Source organism: Archocentrus centrarchus, chromosome 13 (genome assembly GCF_007364275.1).
Source record: "Archocentrus centrarchus isolate MPI-CPG fArcCen1 chromosome 13, fArcCen1, whole genome shotgun sequence".
In the NCBI taxonomy this organism is placed as follows: Eukaryota; Metazoa; Chordata; class Actinopteri; order Cichliformes; family Cichlidae; genus Archocentrus; species Archocentrus centrarchus.
The window spans coordinates 42,229,560-42,251,198 of record NC_044358.1 but is presented as its reverse complement, the minus strand read 5'-3'; the positions used below and the strand labels follow the sequence as shown (position 1 = coordinate 42,251,198).

Genomic DNA, 21,639 nt, shown 5'->3' with positions numbered 1-21,639 from the left:
CAAAAATGCACATCTGTGCAGCGCACTACCGAAACTGATGGTGGCAGACTGAGGAATATTTTCAGCAGAAAGAAACAGTACTTCCACAACCACCACAGATGTATCTGTGTACTTTTAATAGTGAATGCAGTTATTAACACAATGCTGTTTTAGTTCATGCAAAACCAAAGATGAAACTTGCTAATGAGCTACAAAGGAGACACATTTTGTCACCTTTGGATTGAACAGGCTACCTCTTCCCTCATTCCTCGCCTTTCCTCTATGCTAAGCTTACTATGCTAGTCAGGTATTACTTAAGAAAGGAATTATTCAAAAGCTTAAAGTTTGTTTTAGACATCAGTTATTTTTCAATAAGTGAACACACCACAGTGTGGATACACTTTAGCACATAAGTGAAGTGATGAAGAAGCCAAAAACCGTAGGGCTGAAAAATGAAGCCAAAAACTGCAGTTTCTCTAACAGACACTTTGAATCACTCCAAAAGCAACCCTAACCCTAAACCCTTACAGTCTGGTACTAAAAATAATTTTGGCCTCTAGAGACAGTGCTTAGCAAATTTATTAGAGTGCTTGGCATAAAAAAGAAAACACAATATTTTAGAAATCTATCAAAAACATAACACTCAACCAATAAAACAAAAATTTTTCTGTTTGGTAATGCAAGTAAATAGCTGTAATTTGCTTTATTATTATTTCTTCTTTGATTAAAGGACTTACACATACTGGGGGATTACAAGAAACATTACAGAAACATAAAAATTGATTTTGATGATTACAAATACTCTTAATTTAGAGCAGCTGTGGAATAAACCTTATGAATTTGTTAAGCACTGTATATCGATCTTTTATATACACTCTGTGGTTACAGACACTTGTGGGTTGGTGTGATGGGAAAATCTTTCTATAAACAAAGACAGAGTGAGGTACAGCAGGATGCTGGGAACCCTGGATTAGCATATGTGGATGCTTATGTGTGGTAAGGATGACCGCATGCTGCAGACTGAGAAAGAGGACAGTGACTCACCCCATATTCTTGATCAATGAGCTCAGGTTCAAGCAGGAAGTCTGGGTATCCTGTCATCACCATCATATGCTTCAGCTGAGTGAGGAGAGGAAGGAAATGATGATGGAGGGGAAGAGAAAGTGGAGGACAAACAACCAAACCTGTGCAACAGCACCCCACATCCTCTAACATAGCAGCAACTAATAAGCACCCATACACACTTAGTTTAGGACACAGGCCCCAACTGAGCACACACATACACACAAAGACACACACAAGGATCAGCTAATCAAGCAAACCCAATGTAATAGGATTACAGGGAAGCTCTTTATATTCAGCATGGCCCCCTAAAAGGATTATAACTTCAGATTGTAAAAGTATTAGAAGGGATATCTTCCAGTGCAGACCCTAATTCAGCACCACAGAGAGATCCGGATTAGGCGATCCTCACTTCTCAATGTCAAGCCCTTGATGTATTCTATCACACACTTCTATCTAACAAGCAATCAGTCAAACTCCCGGAAAGAAAAGAATCACAAAGAAATAATTAAATCCTTTTCAAATACTAATCGGATCTGGCAGGAAGTCGTGTTTGTGATGCAGCGGCTCAGTTAGTGCTTCAAACCTTTGCTCTTGCAGCATCCTTGGTGGCTTCATCCATCCAGTCAAGTTCCAGCAGCCGGAGGTCCAGAGAGTGCTTTATGTCCTCTACCAGCTCCTGTACCTGTAGAGAGATCAAACCCTGGATGAAGTTCAAGTCAACTTATTATACTGTATATTCATGTTCAGCTCCACATTTTTATTCTTGGACAGTGGTAACCTCTGCACCAGCCTGCTGCCTGAATTTCCATATAAATGCATGAAAAAAGTCAGAGTGGTTTCTTTATATTAAAAAATGTAGTACTAAACTGTACGTGGAGTGGACTTTGTGTGACTCTGTCAGCAGCCACTTCAACTGACAGTCGAATGTTGTAGAGTGTATTTGTTTTCTTGCAATAATTAAAAAAAAAAAATCTTGCTTTGACGGTCTGACTGGACCAGTATCATACGTGGAAACAATGTCAACATCTGCATGCCTGTGGTTCACTTTTTGCCACACTTTTGACTGGGAAGATACCCATGCTGTTTCAACCTTGTTGACCAGTCAGTGACTCTAAGAAGAGGCACAATTTTTGATGCAGATGTTGTCTCATGCCTCAAGTGCATCCTTCCATACCTCTTCCTCCATCCTCTACCCATTGCTGAACCTCTGTTAGAGGAAAAGCTATTTTCAAGGGCTTAAATTTAGAATACAACAAATCCAAATAATTAAATAAGTTGAAGGTCAAGCTACGAACTGCAGATGTAGTTGTTGTTTGTTCTGGTGTGTCTATAACTAATTGGATTTCTGTTACATTAGGCTGCATGTCTTTGTAGCTCCATTAGTGCAGTTTTTAATGTCACAAGAGTGGAGCAGCAAATTTTAATGTTTGATAGATAATTACCTAAACTGTAGCTGAAAAGTGTTTAAACCACTGCTTTTCTGTTTTCCAGCTCAAGCAACTGAAATTGGACACATTTAAGCCGCAGCTCTGCATGTAGGGCGATAAAACTTGCAGACTTCAGTAGAGCCCATGTTTTTTTCAAATTCCATACAGCACTAGAAACCTTCTAAAATATTTTCATCTTAACCTGTAATTAAATATAAAGGACCTACTTAGTGCCACAAATACAACACTAATATTGAAGTTTTGACATCTCCCGTCCAAACTTCAACTAACTTTCAGGGATTACGCTTGTGCTTTCTGAAACTACTCTAAGCAGAAATGCTACTCCTCGAAGACACCGGGACATGTTGTGTCCTTCAGTTCTCTCCCCATTGGTGATTCAGGATAACAAGGAGGCCTGTCTTTCCCTCTCTGTCTCCCCGCCTTTCAGCCTCAGCTCCTGAGACTCATTAATTCCTGTTCGTGCTGAAGTAAGCAGGATCGGTGAGTCAGGCAAGGCAACACACATCGCCACTGGCTTCACATCCGGTACCACTCTTGTGCTGATAATGAGGGCTCCAACCTGTGTGGACATGACATCATCACACACAGCGACGTCTGCGAGCAGCGTGAGGTGACCGGTGTGGAAAAGAGTTAAGTTAAAAAAAAGAAAAGGCTCGAGGCTTCCCTCCACATCAGCAAGAGAAGAAAAGCAAGATGATGTTTTAAGTGATTTTTTAAATGACTTAGAGATGCTTATGGGATTAGCACCCACTTCATCTGGCAAAAACTTTCTGTACTGTAGGCTTGATCACATAAATCCTTCCTCTCTGGTTTTTTATTAATCAGAAAGGCTCCACTAGCTTGAAGCATTTTTGAGATTTACACGTAATATCTTATTAGAATCTTGAATGGAACTTAAATTTCAATTAATGTACAGTGTATGGAAAGTATTCAGCACCCATAACTTACCCAGTTGGGCCAACTTTCTTTATACTTCATAGAGCTTTGGTATAGATTTAAAAGTTTGCAAGACAGATAACTTGATGAAGGATGAAGCGTGTAGGGTGGACAGTGAGAGTACAAGAAGAAGATGATGAAAGGAAGATGATGAAGGGCTTACAGATAGAGCTTGGGCTTACAGAGGTTAGAAATCCCATTGGGAACCATATCCCCATGTCCCAGAATGGACACGGGACTGAGATATCACTACATGTGGGGAAAGATTAAGGTGAAAGTGAAGGGGACCAGAGGGCAGAGGTGAGGAGATTGGTAATGACTGACCTAGGCAGAAAGCAAAATAGAAACAAAAAGCAGTGAATGAGAAGTAGAGACTAGAAACTAGGATTCTCAGATCCCAGGCCAGAAACCAATCAAAATCATCTAGGCATGTCAAAATACACAGCTGGATACTGCCGCAGCAGTCCCAAAGAAAAAGAACTACAGAAAAAAGAAAGAAAGAAAGAAAGAAAGAAAGAAAGAAAGAAAGAAAGAAAGAAAGAAAGAAAGTTTACTAGAGTGCTGGAGAAGGCAGAAAAAGTGTGTTCAGAGAAATATAATCAAACTCTGTTTCCCTGTTTTGGAAGGTCACTTTTTAACATTAGTGAGATTCCAGTGAGAGTATTTTTTTAATGCAGCTGAATAGATTTGCAGATTACTTTCTCATGTGTTGTAAGTTGTAGCATCTAAAGTAGGAACAGAATAACATACATATTTGATTTCTTGGTGCTGCGTATGTGACTAAATGCTGTCATAGTCAAACTCATAGCTACAGTAAGAGTGAAAGACATCACACAGCCAATTTACGTACTGTGTAAACAGGTTTACAGGTAAGTGCTGGCAGCTATACTGACAATGAAAGATGTGCATGAAGGCAGGTTAGAAAGAGTCTGTCCTTAAAAATATGTGTTAAATTGTTCAGGATTCCTTTGTGCGATTGTAGACTGCATAAACTGCTTTTTTAGATTAAGGAGACAGTTCCTTCTGTCTTTAAAGGTGAGGATGGGGAGGTGGGGTGAGGTATTACGCTACTGTTACAAAGGTGGATGCTGATTTTAAACATAGTGAAATTGATAAATAATGTCAGCACGTCAGATTTCAGATTGCGGTTTCATACATTTTTCCTACTCTCGGCTCTGTATGACATCCGAGTGTGTATGAGAAGGCATATCTCTCTTACACACTGAAGATGAGAGAGGTCATCTCTGCCACACAGCCCTGACTATGAGCACAGAAACTCCGCCCACCTGCTGGTTGAATCTTTTTGTTTGCAAGAGACAGCCAATTACAATAAAGTTGGCTCAAAGATGGGAAGGGAGCCAAAACAGTTTGTTTCACACAGTGAGTGTGTGAAGATGCTGCATTGAGACCTGGTATGAGATAAATAAAGATTAATGTGAACTGGGAATCATGCAGTGACTCTAGCGTCCAAAAATTAAACTTTAGACCTGAAATAAGCATGGTAGAAGCCCTGTAAGTAAAAAGCTTTAAGTAAAAGGTTTGCCACAGTTATTGAACATGTGCATCTTATGCATCTTCACTAAATTATCTTATGATTTTGTTTTTTTTTTTAAATAAATGAGCCAATCTTTGGTTATAGAATGAAGTTTTGTATCTTCCTCATTTTCTAATGTATCTTAATTAGGAGGCGCCACAAACAAGACTGATATTAAATTGTTCTGTAATGAAACTCAACGACAATTTGCTTTCATTGCTACAGAAAGAGCACACTCACTTTTCTAGATTGTAGCATATCTAATGCCCTGCAGGACTTAAAAGTCAGTAATTAACAGAAAAATATAGTTTGGAATTTATGGCAGTTGTCAAGAATCCCATTTGACACCATTCTAGTTCAGCCAGGGTGGGTCTCCATTAGGAGCCCAAACTCTACTCATAAATTAGAACTGATGTATAATCAGTGAAGTTTCTAAAGTCTAAAAAAGTGGATTTGAGTGTCTGTGCACTATATAGTATTCAATTCAATTCAGTTTTATTTATATAGCATCAAATCACAACAACAGCCACTCTCAAAGTGCTTTAAATTGTAAAGACCCTACAATAATATAATAGTACTTTAAATATAAAGGAAAGCCCATTGATCCTTTAGCAGATCATTACCACTACTTCGCCCCCAACCACCCATCCCAGACCCAGACCTTAGCCCGGCTCTCTGAGGAGAAGTGCTGCTGGACAAACAGGGCTCCCAGGGCCATGCCAAAGTGTTTGTTTGTCTGGGTGAGGCAGAGCCTGCCCAGTTCCAGCTGCTGCTCGGTGCCGTCAATCTCTCGGGAAAACTCGTGGATGGTGCTGCGGAAGGCGGTGGACAGATGTTCACTCAGTGCTGCCACGATGCGCCACAACATGTAGTTATGGAGAACCCTAGGAGAGAGGAAGCAAGAGGTAGCTAGTTACATCATTTAGTTTGAGGTAAAAACATACCTTAAAAAAATATTTTTTGAGACAGTTTAAACATCTCAAAATGACATTTCACTGTCATGGCAATTAGCATAGTTTTACTTTTTCTCCATTATCAATATAACAGAGTGATATTTTGTACAATTGGCAGTACAAACAGGAAGTGCTAATACCGTTCTAATACGACGTTTTGAAACAAACTCTAAATATAAATGAGGCGAGGTGAAAAAGAGCATAGCTGTACCTTTAGCTACTCTACTTTACAAATAGTGGTAAATGCTATAACCAGTGGTACCAGATTGAGCAGATTTAAAGGTTAATCCTGAGGGTTAAAATTATGTTGGGCGGCTGAATAAAATTTGGGCTGTTTTCTGGTTTTTCAAACATATAAAATTCAAGTGTGCATGTATTACACCCAGTGATATTATAACCTTAAAGGCAGTCACACGAACAGCACCTTCAAAACTGCTGATAACAGCTAATGTTTCAATAATGTTATGGCTCGATTGAGCTACTGTACTTTACAAGACAGGGGTAAATACAGCAGTCACTGAAAGTCAGTTTTAAGCAAATTAGCCAACACTAGCTAACTTTAGCCAGAAGCTGCTAGTTAAAGAACGTTGTAGCAGTGAAACCCTGATTGGACGTGAGCATATTTTTATTCCTTTCAGATTCCGGTTTTCACTTCTAGGGACAAGAATGTGTTACTTTCAAAACCGAAACAGTATTGCTTTCTTGCAGTCACCCCTTTGTTCGCTTTGTAAAGTGACATCCACCATATCTAACAGTAATCTAGTCCCATCTGGCCCAGAGTGCTGTTTTTCCATCTGCCCTCTAAGCCACTTAGGAGTCAGAAAAGTCAGAGAGAAAACAAGAGGAAGACAGTGAACGAAGAGAACGGTGAACAGTGAGGAGTTCAGAGGGTCCAGCAGTTAAAGAACAGCTCCCTCCAATCCAGACTCACAGCAGAAGGGTGAAGAAAATGTCAAGCGGGAAGAAAGAAAATGGATCATTCATTTATGTATTCAAGCTGTGTCTTCTCCCCCAGACGATGAAGTGCTGGTGTGTCCTCGTGCTCCCACTGGGAGCAAGCATCTACTCTGCCCTGCGGGGACAAATGCCCCCTTCTCCTACTGCGAAGCGCCACGCAGACCTCGAGGCATATTGTTGTTGTTTTCCTCAGTTTTTTTTTTTTAAAAATAAAAATTTTCCTTTGCATGACAGATATTAAATCAAAAGCGCCTTGGCAACAGCATCCTGAGGTCTTGCCTACAAAGCACTTCTGAAGTGAATTTAATTGACGGGAAAAGGAAGAGGAAGGCAGGAAGTAGAGGAAGGGAAGGTTAAAAAAAAAGACTCGGGTGGTATCAGCTAATCAACATGTGTTACAGGTGGGGCTGCTTTGCTTCATTAGCTGGCTTTGTTGTCATGTTTGTTCCACATTATTGAACGTGGACAGGTATGAGTTTATATTTGAGCTATATTTGAGTATCTATGTGTGTGTGTGTGTTTGGCACACAGCGCCTCGCAGGGCAGCTGCATGTGTGGAAGTCATCTATATGATAATAGTAAAAGTACAGCTTCTCTCTGCTGTTTGTGTGGGAGAGATGCGTGAGCTGTTTTACTCGAGGCGTCTTTGAGGAACAGTAATGACTGTAATCTCTGAGAGTAAGTGCGGTTACTGAAAGCCAAACTCACATTTAAAGTTTGCTCATTTACAGGCTCATAATTTTATTTTAGGAGTGCTCTGGAATAGGTTTTGTAGGTAACAAAACAAAATAAATGGGAGATATATTTATAATACAAAAATGTATATCTTTGAGAATTTAAAAACAAATGTTTTCAAGAAAAAAACACTTTTTAATGCACTATTTTACTAATTGCAGCACGCTTGTTTTCTCCATCACAAGGAATTTAATAGGAGGTTAATATAAATTTTATTTGTCTGCTTTCCAGGGGCATGCTCAGAGTGTAGGCACCTGCTCCTCAAGTACTTTACTGAAGTAAAGTTTTAATGTACTTCTTATACTTATTATTTCTGCTGATTTTATCTCTTTTTCACTATATGTTACTTGAAAATATATGTTGTTAATGTCATTAATTTTAAAGTTTTAGTTAGCTTTAGCAGTCTGTTAAATTTTGTTGTGTTTTTGTTATCCACACCACCTCAAACCTCATCTCCTGAACTGAACTCAGGGCTCTAATAGATGAAAATGTGCATAAACATGCTGATTTGTTCCTGAGATTATCACAATTAGTTAGCAGCAGATTACACATGTGACCCTCCCGTCTCCAGAGAGCTAACAATCAGCCGGCTAAATAACAATAACAGCTGGTTATAAGCTAACATTATGTCAGCTAATGTTAGACTTGAATGTCCTAAAAAGCCCTCTGGTAAACTGTTTGATTACATTCTCAAATCATATGAGAATCCTACAATGTTACATCCACTTCAAAGAAAGCTTGACATCTAGTGGTGAGATTTTACACACTTTACCTTTAAGGCACTTATGTACTGGTTTGACTTTTCAGACCTGGAAGCTACTGTCATCTTTTATATACAGTGCTATGGTTGTACCTTTTTTAGGTGGAGCTACTTTTTCATGGAGTGGTACTTATCGTGGTACTTTTCTACTCTATTTGAGCACTCCAAGCACTTTCTACTATGAGCCTCATTCACCCAATCACACACATTCATACAAGCACTTTTATTAATCTAACATTCACACACACACACACACACACTCCGATGCCCAAGGATATGTGTTCATGCAGGCTGGAGGATCCAGGGATTGAACTACCGACAACCCACTCTAGAGGCAGAAACCGCAGCAGGAAGACCCCAGCAGAGAACACAGCGGTCATCAGTGACAGTATAACCTTGATTAAGTCAGATACAGCATGAAAAAAGGAGCTTTGGTGGAAATAGGTGGCAAAACAGCGTTACAGATGGCAGGCTAAAGCAGCTTACATAGCGAACCCTGTATGAGATTTGCCAGTGTCTTAAAAAAGGTGTCAGCTGAGCCATCAGCTGATGTAGGCTTGCACTGGGATCAGCTGATCAGCCTGGAGAGGCTGAGCTCAACTTTACAGCCTGTCTGAATTAATGCCACGGTCAATTTCTCAGATCAAGACAGTGACATAAAAAAAAACAAACAGATTCAGTGAATTTAAATATAAAGTAGAATAAAACACTAAAAAGTACCTAAAACTGTACCTGTGCAAACTTATGGGAGGCACTTTTGCTTCAAGACAAAAACTTCAGACTTTGTAAACACCGCATAACAATTAATAAACTCTTTTAAATATGTAAAATATAACAGTTGACAGGATTATTTTCAGCTCCCTCTCCCCTGCTGACACATACATGTGTGTACTTTGTCCAGTAATGGACTCACAGTGGAGTTAAATGAAAGCAGTGTCAGGGAGAGCGCTGCACAGATCAAGCGGTAGGTCTTAATCACCAGAGAACTGAGTGAAGGCTCATTAGCTGAATGGATTTTAATGGGGCTAGTTAGGGAGATGAAAAGACACTGTCCCCTTGCACTGCATCAGCGCATTACCACAGGTAATGACCCTGATGGTAATGGAGGAGGGACAGTTGCCTCTTCCAGGCTTCACTTGAGGTACACTGTAATTTTGGACTGACAGGAGAAACATCTCGAATTTGATTATTTTAATTAAAAATTAAAGTGAAATTAAAGTGATATAATGGGACCTACGCATAAGCTTTTAGATTGCAAAACCAAACACAACCGAGACAGCAAATCACTTGTATTTATACCTTTTAGTGGAGACTTACCCAAATTCTCTTAGTGTAGCCTAACTGCACATAAATTCAGCTCAGCTAGGAATCAAATCATGACTGCTGAAAGCTATAGCGCCATTAAAATCTACTGTTTGGTAAACCACTTCATCTCAAAATGCTTTACGGCTACACTGAGTGTACTGTATATTTTTAATGGCATCCCACCCAGCAGGAAGTAAACCCTCTACTGCTGCTGCCCCACTTCTCTGCGCTGAAATTTCACTTAAATACAAAAAAATGACAGATTCTCCCGGTAGCCTTCAAATTGCACAGCCCCAACAAACTGGATTCCCACACTCACATACACACACCCTCGAGAGTGACGGATGAACAGAAGGAGCAGACAGAGGGAGCCGCGAGGGAGGAGTGTGTGTGTGAGAGAGACGATGGTGTTGTCATTATGCTTTCCCCTTCATTGGAGGCCTGCTCATCTGGCTAATGGGATTGGCTGCAGTCGCCACTGTGCGTGGGGACCACACACACACACACACACACACACACACACACACACACACACACACACACACACACACACACACACACACACACACACACACACACACACACACGTAATGGTGGGAGAAGGAAGAAAAAAAAGATGGATGGAGGATGAGGAGACATGCAAGTGTGACTGCTCTTGTCAGCAGACTTGTATGATGGGAAAGACTTCAATGTAAGAACACAGAGAGAATGAACAATGAAGAGAAGGACCTTGTCAATAGCTGCCTATAAAGATGGAGGGTTTAAGAAACAGGCAGTGAAAAAAAAACAGAGATCGAGCTGTCAGCAGCAACCTGAAACCACCAAGGTGAAGAGGAAGGGGAAAATGAGCAAAAAGGAAATCCAGAAGGACAGGAGGAGCGAGGAGTATGCAAGGTGGATGGACAGATGAGGTAAAACACCTGGGAAGGAAGGTAAAGAATGACAGGCAGATGATGCAACAAAAACAAAAAAAGTTTGAAGATGGTATAAAAAGGAAGATATCTAGAAACAAATATAGCAACAGAAGGAAAAGAAAAAGAATGAAAGACAGCTAAAAAGAATTGATGAATGAAAGAAATGGCAGTAGAAACAGAAATAAAGTAGGAAGAAAATGGAAGAACGGGAGCAAGGAGCAAAAGAAAGCAGGGTGTTAAAATGGAAGAAAGGGTGATTCATTATTTTTTAACCAACCATCTTGTCATCGTACAAGAGGATGAAGCACCTGTCTATGCCATCTTCTTTGCCTGTCACCTTTTCACCTCTCAGAGTGCATTTTTCTCTGTTCCTCCACTTCAACAAGAATCCAAACTATCCTCCTTGGTTTTTCTGTACTTATATGAATGTCAGCTTGTACTCCTCCTGTACTGTTAGTAAGTGATAGAATCCAGTAGAGTACAAAAGAGGTCTTTTTAAACTGTGGTCCATTAGTGGCCTTGAGAGAAACAAAAACACCCCTCCATCTGGACAGTGACACAACGGGCCAACACCTCTGCCATGAACTCTCACTCCTGCTGTGCAAAGCTAACCTATCTCACGCTGTGTAAGCAGACAGGACTCATGCATGTGTAGGAGTTATTTCTACAACAACTGTGAAAAAGATTTGCAATATTTCTGCATTCTCTTCTCACAATAACAATAATTCTGTGATGGGACTCCACCCTGTTTGTGCAAACCACTAGACTGCTAATTTTGCAGGCTATCCTTAAATGCTACACACAAAAAAATTAGCTACACTTTTTTTTTTTATTTTAAAAAGAGTGAGCATCAAACACTCCACACAGACAGTACATGTGAAGTGTGTATTTGTATGTTTTACATAAATAGCAACCCCCTGGGCTGAGAATTGAAGCCAACACAGACGTTCCAGGAACTGGAGTTTCTGTCTGGAGCAGCCACTCGAGGCTGGCTGCAAAAGCGAGTCAGTCCCCAAGAGCTCCTGTGTTAAAATACCCAAATTAACAGCAACAAAATAAAAGCATGTTTACAGACTTGCACAAAAAATTGCTTTTGGTCCCTATGAATAGGTTGCTCCTTCTGCATGACGCAACTGAGCCATTTCATAAACTTTATTAAGGCTTAAAGTTAGAGTCACTTTGACTGAGAGCATGCTGACCCAGACAGCTGGAGCCAGCAGCTGTCTGTGAGGCCTCGCTTCTGCTAATTTCTGGTCTCTGAAGTGAACTTTTCAACCGCATTTGTGCTGTTGGTATATCTGACAAATATTATGGCCTGCTGTCTGGTACAAACTGTGCAGGAAAGGTGAATGAAATTCTTATATTTTATTAGTCCGTCAGCTCATAAAATGGCATTAAAAAGTTTCTACGCTAGCTGTGTGATAGTTTCCCTTAAAATGCCACAATTTACAAATGCGATGCTAGCATTTTCTCATGTTGGAATTTTGCAAAATGCTGCTGTGCTAGGGTAAAAAGCTCAGGAGGTAGAGCAGGTCACCTACTGATCAGAAGGTCAGCGGTTCAAATCCTGGCTACTCCAGGCTGAATGCCAATGTATCCTTGGGCAAGATACTTAACCCCAAATTGCTCTCCGACACAACCGTTGGAGTGTGAATGTTAGGTAATAAGCACTTAGCTTAGATAATCATGGAAGTGCTTGTATGAATTAGGGATGGCACGATACCACTTTATTATGTCCGATACCGATATTTTACATTTAGCTATCAGCCGATACCGATATAAATCCGATATTTAAAATTGATCCAGGCATTTAAAAACATTAAAGAAAAAAAAAAAGAAGTCAACAGTCTCTCACACAACAAAATCAAAGTCTTTAGTTGTCCCACATACAAGATTAAGGACCAGGGCGGGCAGAGCTTTTTAGGCAGTGGCACCAAAGCTCTGGAACTGTTTACCACTCCAGCTCCATTTAGCTGACTCTGTGGCATCATTTAAAAAATAGTTGAAAACTTTTCTGTTTAACCAGGCTTTCTGGTTTCTGACTTTTTTTTATTCTTTTTCTTTTAATATGGTAATGTTATGTTTTTAACATAGTGTTTTCTGGGGGTGGGGGGGTGATATTGTGTTTTAATTATTGTACAGCGCTTTTCTGTCTGTGAAAAACGCTATATAAATAAACTTTACTTACTTACAACAATAACTATCACCTGAATCCTGTTGCTTCTGTGTGAGAAGGTGATGCATTGGCTTATGGCATGTTGCAAATTTCATTAGGGCTGCAACTATCGATTATTTTAGCAATGGTGTATTCTATTTATATTGATTACCCAAGTAACTGGATAAGAAATACTTTTTTTCATATTAACAGTTCATCTGCATATTTTAACTTCTGTACTACAGTTTTTCCCTGTGTGAAACAAACAGGGTGGATGGAGCAGCTACAAAGTTCTCTTTTCTTCACTTACTGATCAGGTGGTTGATGAAGGATCTCCAGCTGTTTCCCAGTAAAGGTTTAATGGAGGTTACAGGGACGAAAAGGCTTCTTTTGGACACTAGAAAAACATTTCCTTCTGCTCCATCTGAGCGCGCTGGCTCCGCCTCTTTCCGCTTGTGCAGACAGACTGCACATAAATCAGCTGACTGCTGCTGTTGCGTCATCAGTGTTCACGTGAAAAACTAGGGGCTGCGTGAGCGCAATCTTGTAATGCTTTATATTTACAAGCATTCTCCTAAATACGTTTCTACTGCAGGTCTATATTTGGTCACAAATCAGGGATTAAAGTATCAAAAATATTTTGACGGGGAAGGGGTTCTTCCGGTACCGGACGGTCACTAGTGCTAATAGCGGCACTCGCTAGCAGTATGTCCGAGAGCTGAAGTAGAGAAAAAAATAACAGCGGATTCTCAGCACAGCGAGCACAACACACAAACAAGGCAGAGAGCGGTGGAGGCGGAAAAACATGTCAGCGATGATCGCTCAGTGTCGCAGCGACGGAGGATCTTGGGGGGTTGTTTTCTAACTCCTGATCCCCCACTCCATTCCAGTAGGTGCTGGTAATGCAGCTCTAAGCTGGTTTGGTCAACCGCAAACCCACAAGAAGAAGAAGACGACTGAACCCTGTAATGCAGCTAATGTGAGCGAAACGTTATTTAATGTATCGGATTACATTTTTTTAATTTCTTTCCGATATCCGATCCAGTAATTTAGGCCAGTATCGGACCGATACCGATACTGAATATCGGATCGGCGCATCCCTAGTATGAATGGGTGTGAATGGGATAAATGTAAACATGTTGTGTAAGCGCTTTTAGTGCTCAGAAAGAGTAGAAAAGCGCTATATAAGAACTAGTGCATTTACCATTTAATACACAACTTTTGTTATTGTGTTGCTTTTAAGGTAGCAGTAACAGCTGTAATGCTCTTCATTTTCAGTGAGGCACAGTTAGATAAGCAGTAGAAGAAGGAAGTGGAGCTTCACATTTGTATTTTCCTCATGTAAGCGCTCACTTCACTTTCCTGGTATCTGCAATTATTATTTTTAAGCATGTGTACTTTTTCTAGCAACAAGCTGGCAGGACCGGAGAGACTCCCTTGATGTGGAACTTTTGAAACCAATTCTTCATAAGTCATGCTAATGAGCAACACCCCTCAGGAAACAGAACAGCTCACCACCCACCTGTGTTTAAAACCCAGTAATGAACTTCCTGTGAGATAGAACCTGGACTGAGGGTGGGAAGAAGATGGAGAATGACAACAGGGGTGGGTGGGAGGTGGGGGAGAAGAGCAGGAGAGACGCAGTGACAATAAAGTAACAGGGACTGAGCAGGAGCATTTGAGGAGGAGGTGACAGGGACAGAAATGGATGGGAGCCATGGACGAGGCGCAGGTGCAAAGAAAAGAGAAAGAGAGGTGCTGAGGGATTGAAACTGAGCTGGGGGACAGAGACGGTTTTCGGGTAAGGTTGAGAAAGACAGATACAGTGAGAGAGGAGGAAGAGATGGAGGTAGAGAAAGCTGGGGAGGGAGAGAACCGGACAGAAGCAGTTTGTTGAGGTCAGGATGAGAGAGGAGGAGAAACACTCAGGTTTGACACAGAATCAGGAAGAGGGCAAGCCTCAACGGTTCAAACTGTTACCACTGTTGTTGTATGGAAGCCTGTACATGCCAAGAAAAGAATAAATGAAATGATTTTTAGCAGTGGAAAGAATAACATCTGTTATAAGCCAAAGAAATTATACAAAAAGAAAAGGTAATATATATGATACTGTGTCACAATTATGTTTGTTTCTTTAGAAAAGAACTCCACCAAAATTCATGCTATTGTATTAGAAAATTAGATTAACTAGCATTTTCAGGTTAAAGAGGAAAAAAGAGGCACTGAACAGGAGTGGTCCTCCAATCTCATTGTACATCCTGTATAATGACAATAAAGGCATTCTATTCTATTCTAAAAAAAAAAGATTGTTGTAAAATGCTGGAGAAAATGTTACCAATGTTACCAATCAGTGATGCCCAGCACAGCAAGCTCCAAACTCCCTCAACATTTGTTAAGCAGCACCACACAAGCAAGGACTATTTTTAGGGGGCGGAACAATCTTGCTGGAATTTCAGAGGGGCTCTGGGTCTCTGGGAGAGGTAGGAAAGCTAAGACTAAAAAGTTTCATCTGAAGTGGAAGTTTCTGCCTTTGAAATGAAGTATGAATGTCAGATTAAATCAAGCATACGTACAATGCTAACGTACTATTGCTTCTTATAGTTCTGAAGTGCCTGATTAGAATAAATTTTGAATGATTTTGGAAACATTCATATTTCTTGTTTTTTTTATTTTAAAAGTAAAACTGTCATAAGTGAAGTTGGTTGAATAATTATCAATATTATTTTATCAATATACAATAATTCGGTAAGTTTTAACTATCTATTTATCAATTTTCCTGTCAGAAACAGGCTTCAGTGCTTGAAAGGTCATCCGAGTGCAAAATTCACATTTTTGGAATATTAGTTTGACCTCCTGCATTCTCTGCACTCTAACAAATGACACTTGTGGTGGTGTGGTAGGAGGCTGGAGCTGGCGTCTCATTTAAGGCTCGGCCACATGTTTAAGGGATTTTAATCTTCAGTTTTAAATGGGAGTCAAAGGTTCAGACTGCTGTGAATACTCAGTTTCCAAAGGTTGTTTCTGTTTTGTGCTAAGCTGACGCTTATCAAAATTTCTTTTCAGACTGGATGTACGCTCCAGCATGTACAGATGGAACTGAGAAGCTGCCATTTTAAAATCAGTCGTGTTATTGAGCAGGTTTACAGGAACCGCCACAGCTGCAAGGGGATGAGTCTCTGTTTAAAGAAAATAGGGGCTAAAACTTCTTGTCAGACAGTGACAAGAAGTTTCTGATGGCCTGCAGATGAGCCAGTGTAAGATAAATTAGTATTTTTTTTTAACTGCGAGCCAAGCTACTCAAATCCAGTCCCAGAATAAAAAATCTACAGTTAGAAATGAGCCATTTTCACACAGTGTTCCTGAACACCAGTCAATCAGTTTAACAAGCAGAGGATGAACTGCAGGCAGGTTTACCAGGATAAATACTGCATCTATTGAGTATAAGGTGTGTAGCTCCACACTGAAGCCGATATCTGCCGAATGTTATAGCTGCCTGTGTGCATGAGTGATAAAAGAGAGAAAACACAGGCTGTCAGACAGACAATGGTGGAGAGAACAAAAGACAGAAGGAGAGGATGATTGAAACATTGTGCAGAATCTATTACCAAAGCCATTGGGGGGATAGATGGTCGTACCTAAGAGAGAGGATTGGTAAACAACAAGGGAAGAGACAGAGCATCAAACCTGGAGTCTGCAACCCAAAGAGACATGAATCGGGACTAATGGATGTGACAGTGGCAAGGCAGGATTAGGAATCCTTCAAAGATATACAGCTTACAGTCTTGTGATTCAAAATTATATTTCACAAAGACAAGACCAGATAAAACAGACCAGGAAGAACCTATATAAAAAAAACAGAGCAAAACAGATGAATTGAGAAAATCTAATATGAGCAGATGCTTACGCTGATGGGAGTGGGGCTAAATCACTGTGATGAAATCCCATCATTAGCAGTGCTTGATAAAGGTAAACTGGGATAACACAAAAGTGAACAATCACTTTTATTTATATCCTCTAAAATAGATGGAAAGGGAGTCAAAAGCAGGCAATAACTTGAAGTACTGGATGTTGCTGAACTGGATATGTGTGCAACTTTTCAAACAGGAAATGCGATGCTACTACAACAATTTGACAAAGATTTTTTTATGTCTACAAGGGACTGATTTGATGATGGGAATTGCAGGATCTTGTTTTTTGGAGCTAAATCCTTACTATGGACTAAAGCCACGTATACAGCTGAAGAGTGCCAACTTCCTGGAGCAGTTTGTTATACACATTTCTGCCATAGCCCAGGAAAGATTTGGGATATGGAGTCAGCTGGTTCTTCAAAAATATGATGATGACCTTAATTCAATTTTAAAGTGTTTGTCTTATTTAGGAGCACCATTTCAATGTCCAGCTGGTTGTCTTTCTCTGCATAAAATAGAGACCTGGACCTTATCATCAGTCCATCTATGGCTGTTTTCACACATGCACTATGGTTGGTTTTTGCAGGGGAAAACAGGAAAACATTATCACACTACCCCAGAAAGTTGATTCTGAACATAGCAGAGGGACACATGATTTGTCACTCATTCAAGTGATTTCTTCAGCCTCAGCTGACTGCAGGTTTCCCCAACCTTATAAAAGGTACAGTTTCATAATGCCCAAACCAGCACCATTGAATAACAATACACAAATTGTCATGACCATTGATTAATGTCCATGAGTATTCATAGAGTTGGGGAATGGATGCAGTCACAGCATTGGTAAGATAGTGAAAGATGAAACCTTAGTCCCCTCCTTAGTTCAGAGACTTTTACGCAAATAGCCTCCTTGATTACCCGTTCAAATCAGCATTCCTCCCGGTCCAGTATGGTAAATGGACTAGTTCTTATATAGCACTTTTCTACTCCATCTGAGCACTCAAAGCGCTTATAAAACACGTTTACATTTGCCCATTAACACAAGCATTTCCATGAGTAACTAAGCTAAGTGCTTACTGTCTAACATTCATACACATTCATACTCTGACACTTGTGTCGGAGAGCAACTTGGGGTTCGGTATCTTGCCCAAAGATACTTTGGCATGCAGCCCGAAGCAGCCAGGAATCGAACCACCGATTGGTAGGTAGGTGTTCATCGATGTGACTAAAAGAGTGACCTGTGGCCTGCAGGTGCAAATAGATTGTAGAGTCCACTTAGCCAGGGGTTGTTTGGTTTCTCTGAAGTATAAATTCACGGAAATCCTCTTGGCACTTAATATTACCCTGTGCCAAGGGACCCAATCCTTGAGGTCAAACAATTTTTGGCATAGCACGTTTTACATCATGGAAAACCCCCAGCAGCCTAGGCCTATTGCAGGGTTCAGGGTCACCTGATCCAGCCCTAACTATAAGCTTGGTCAAAAAGGAAAGTTTTAAGCCTTATCTTAAAAATAGAGAGGGTGTCTGTCTCCCGAATCCAAGCTGGAAGCTGGTTCCACAGAAGAGGGTCCTGAAAGCTGAAGGCTCTGCCTCCCATTCTACTCTTAAGTATCCTAGGAACCACAAGTAAGCCAGCAGTCTGAGAGCGAAGTGCTCTGTTGGGATGATATGGCAATGTGAGGTGTTTAAGATAAGGTGTGGTCTGATTATTCAAGACCTTGTATGTGAGGAGAAGGATTTTAAATTCAATTCTGAGTTTAACAGGGAGCCAATGAAGAGAAGCCAATCTGGGAGAAATATGCTCTCTCTTTCTAGTCCCTGTCAGTACTCTAGCTGCAGCATTTTGGATCAGCTTAAGGCTTTTCAGGGAGCTTTTAGTCAAAGTGAGTTGAAATGTTTGGATGCATGCTCAATCATCCAGGTAAGGAAATCTGCATGTAGAATTTTGAGAATATTTTGAGAAATATTTCATCACTCATCAAAATGACTTCTTCAACTCATTGACAAATCATCAATACTGAGTGATAGAAAGCTCACCGTGAAACACAGGCTGTCCTCACACACCTGTTTAATGCAGGCAGTTGCCAGCTGTCAAACATCTGTATTTTCAACAGTATGTGTCCAGATCGTTCTGTAAGCCCTCGAGAGCTTGGAAAAAAAGAAGGTACCTTCCTTGTTCAAGCTATCGAGACTGCAGTGACCTGGATGAGAGTCTACACAGACATAAACTCTGAATATTAAATGTTTTTGAGACTGAAAAATATTAGATTACACAAAAGTGAGTGACTAGTAAGTATTGAAGTTTAAAAACACTATAAGAATTCACTGAACATGTTTGAACACTTTTGTAATGTGGCAATTTTGGATTTATTAATTCCCTCCTTATACATACCAATTTTGATTTGCGTTTATAACCTTTAATTATTATTCCATGCTGCAGGATGTCAGATAGCTAATTGCTTGTTTGTAGAGTAGCACTGTGTATTACATTTTTCATGTAAAATATCCTAATATCTCTTATAAATTCTTCTGGAGGGAAAACGTTTTCTGGTGAAAGTAACAAAGCCAGGCAGGCTGAAGCTGTAGGTCAGTTATGTTTTTTAATTAAGAAAAAAACACATGAGCCAGAATCATAATAAGCAAATGAATCTTAATAGGTAAAAAGCCTTGTGAAGATCTATGTGAAGCTGGACAATCAGCTAGATCCAGCTCTTTCTGTTATTAAGAGTGACTGCTAAGAGTAAATGAACATGGAAAGTGTGGCTTATAGGAAATGTGAGAAGCACGTATGCTGAATTGTATTGTTCTCATTCCGATTAACAAACAAAGAAAATCTATTACCGTGTTAATAAAACTACTTTGAGTGCGACTTAACTGGGAAAACAAAAGCAATCAATCATTTCCACCATAGTGTCAATATTCCACATTATGATTTGTGAGCTTCACGGGTAGCCAATCTGACTTTATGACCAATTCAGCCTTACAAAAATGCTGACTTTTCTCACTCTGGCTATGCCACTCCATGACCTCTGATAAAGTGGACATGTTGCGGTTTAACTGATCAGTTGATTACATATCTTGTGTAAGACTGATCAGTATTACACCAGTGTGAAGCCTGTGACTCACACAAAATCAATCAAAGGTTTCATGATACAGAGTGGAAAGTCTGTGAGATGAGGTAGTAAACTAACCGACACCAAATGTACTCATGACTTCATGAAGTGGTGAGTCATGAAACGACCAAATTGTCAGAGTAAGTTATGTTGCTAGACAGACGGACAGACATGCATCCTGTCTCAGACATAAATGACAAGCAAGTAGTCCACCCGCCAGTCATCCAGCCAGTCAGCCATGCATGAGGGCTGAGAGCTGTTGTGTATTTGTGTAGAGCACAGTGACTATTGGCGAGCTGTCAGTGGCTGTAACACACATCCTGACATACAGCAGCCCTCTAAGGGCTCCCCTGGAGTCTGTCAAGAAGAAGAAGGGAAAAGAAAGCATGCGTGTGTTTGTGTGTGTGTGTGTGTGTGTGTGTGTGTGTGTGTGTCCATCCATGTGCGTCTGCGTCTGTCTGAGACTGCGGGAGGTAGGGAGGTGTGGGGGTAGATCAATAATAATCAGCTGCAGTAGAACTGGAAGTTCACCCAACAGCGACTCTATACACACACACACACACACACACACACACACACACACACACACACACACACACACACGCACACACACACACACACACACACAAATGTGTAGACAAATACATGCACAGCAGCATTCAAAAACCAATCCATACACCTTGTGACACTGCATTGTAGCCCAAACTGTAGTGACAGCACTGAAGTAAAGCCCACACACACACACACACACACACACACACACACACACACACACATTTAGAACTACCTCAAACTAAAACGCTTACTCACACTGAAAAAGTACCGCTTCAAAAATGCATGCATCTAATCTCATTGATTTTCCATACACTTCAGCGCCTTCATCTTTCTCTACCTGCTCCACACACTCAACCTTCACCCTACACCAACGCCCGCTCTTGATTTCTTTACCTCTTCGAAGTGGTCTTTATGATTTCAGAAACTTTCTGCATGTAATCGGTGGCGAGCACTACGATCTCTTCATCTTCTGAAAAGTTGTCATGGAAAATTCTGTCGAGCAAACGTTTCCAATGAAGCTGAAATAACAAGAGAAATGAAAGAGGTTTAGATTATATACAATCATACAGCTTCAAAACAAAAAGTCTGAACAACTATACAGTCCCTGTATGGGGGTCTTATTTAGTCAGACGTGTCTTCATTTTTCTTTTCTTTTCTTTTTTTTATTGTTTGATCTGAGGGACTAACTACTTCTCCGAATCAAAGTAGGCCTGTGGCAGCCACTCAGTCTAGCCATCCTAAACATCCGTCAAGGTAGTTTGGCCCTTAGAACCTCTGCTGGTACCAGGAGATATGCTGCAGGTAAATGACAGGATAATGTTATGGTCAAGGTTCAATTTAGGCAAAAAGAAAAGATTGTGGGAAGACTTTTAACACCAAAATTATGATAATAAACATGTGGCAAAGACTGCATTAAAGAAAACGCTCACTGTCTGTTTAAAACAAGAGGTGAACAATGGCTTTCTGCTTTTTATCAGCCCAGCCATCTACCCCGACAACCACCAGAAGGCATCATTCATTCATGTAAGTGTTTACTGACCATATCCAATAATCAGTGATGCCCACCACAGCAAGCTCCAAACTCCCTCAACACAAGCAAGGATTTTTTTTTTAGGGGGTCCAACAACCTTGCTGGAATGTTACAGTGGCTCTGGGCCTCTGGTGCAGGTAGTAAAGCTCAGATTAAAAAGCTTCTGCCTTTCAAATGTAGTATAAATATCAGATTAAATCAAGTATACAACTCAATGACAGTACAGTGCTAAAGTACTATTCTTCTTCTTCTGATAGCTCTGAAGTACTTTGGTGGAATAAATTTTGATTGATTT

The 21,639-nt window shown here is 40.4% G+C and overlaps 1 protein-coding gene across 1 annotated transcript in view; it reads right to left on the bottom strand.

The window, feature by feature from the left end:
* Positions 1 to 21,639, bottom strand: part of ecel1 (endothelin converting enzyme-like 1) — a 50,795-nt gene that overhangs the window by 23,559 nt on the left and 5,597 nt on the right. The window contains exons 6-9 of the mRNA XM_030745383.1: positions 20,708 to 20,832; positions 5,624 to 5,846; positions 1,628 to 1,726; positions 1,024 to 1,098 (exon numbers count right to left, since the gene is read on the bottom strand). Of these exons, the coding sequence (XP_030601243.1) occupies positions 1,024 to 1,098; positions 1,628 to 1,726; positions 5,624 to 5,846; positions 20,708 to 20,832 (522 nt within the window). The remainder of the gene's footprint in view (positions 1 to 1,023; positions 1,099 to 1,627; positions 1,727 to 5,623; positions 5,847 to 20,707; positions 20,833 to 21,639) is intronic.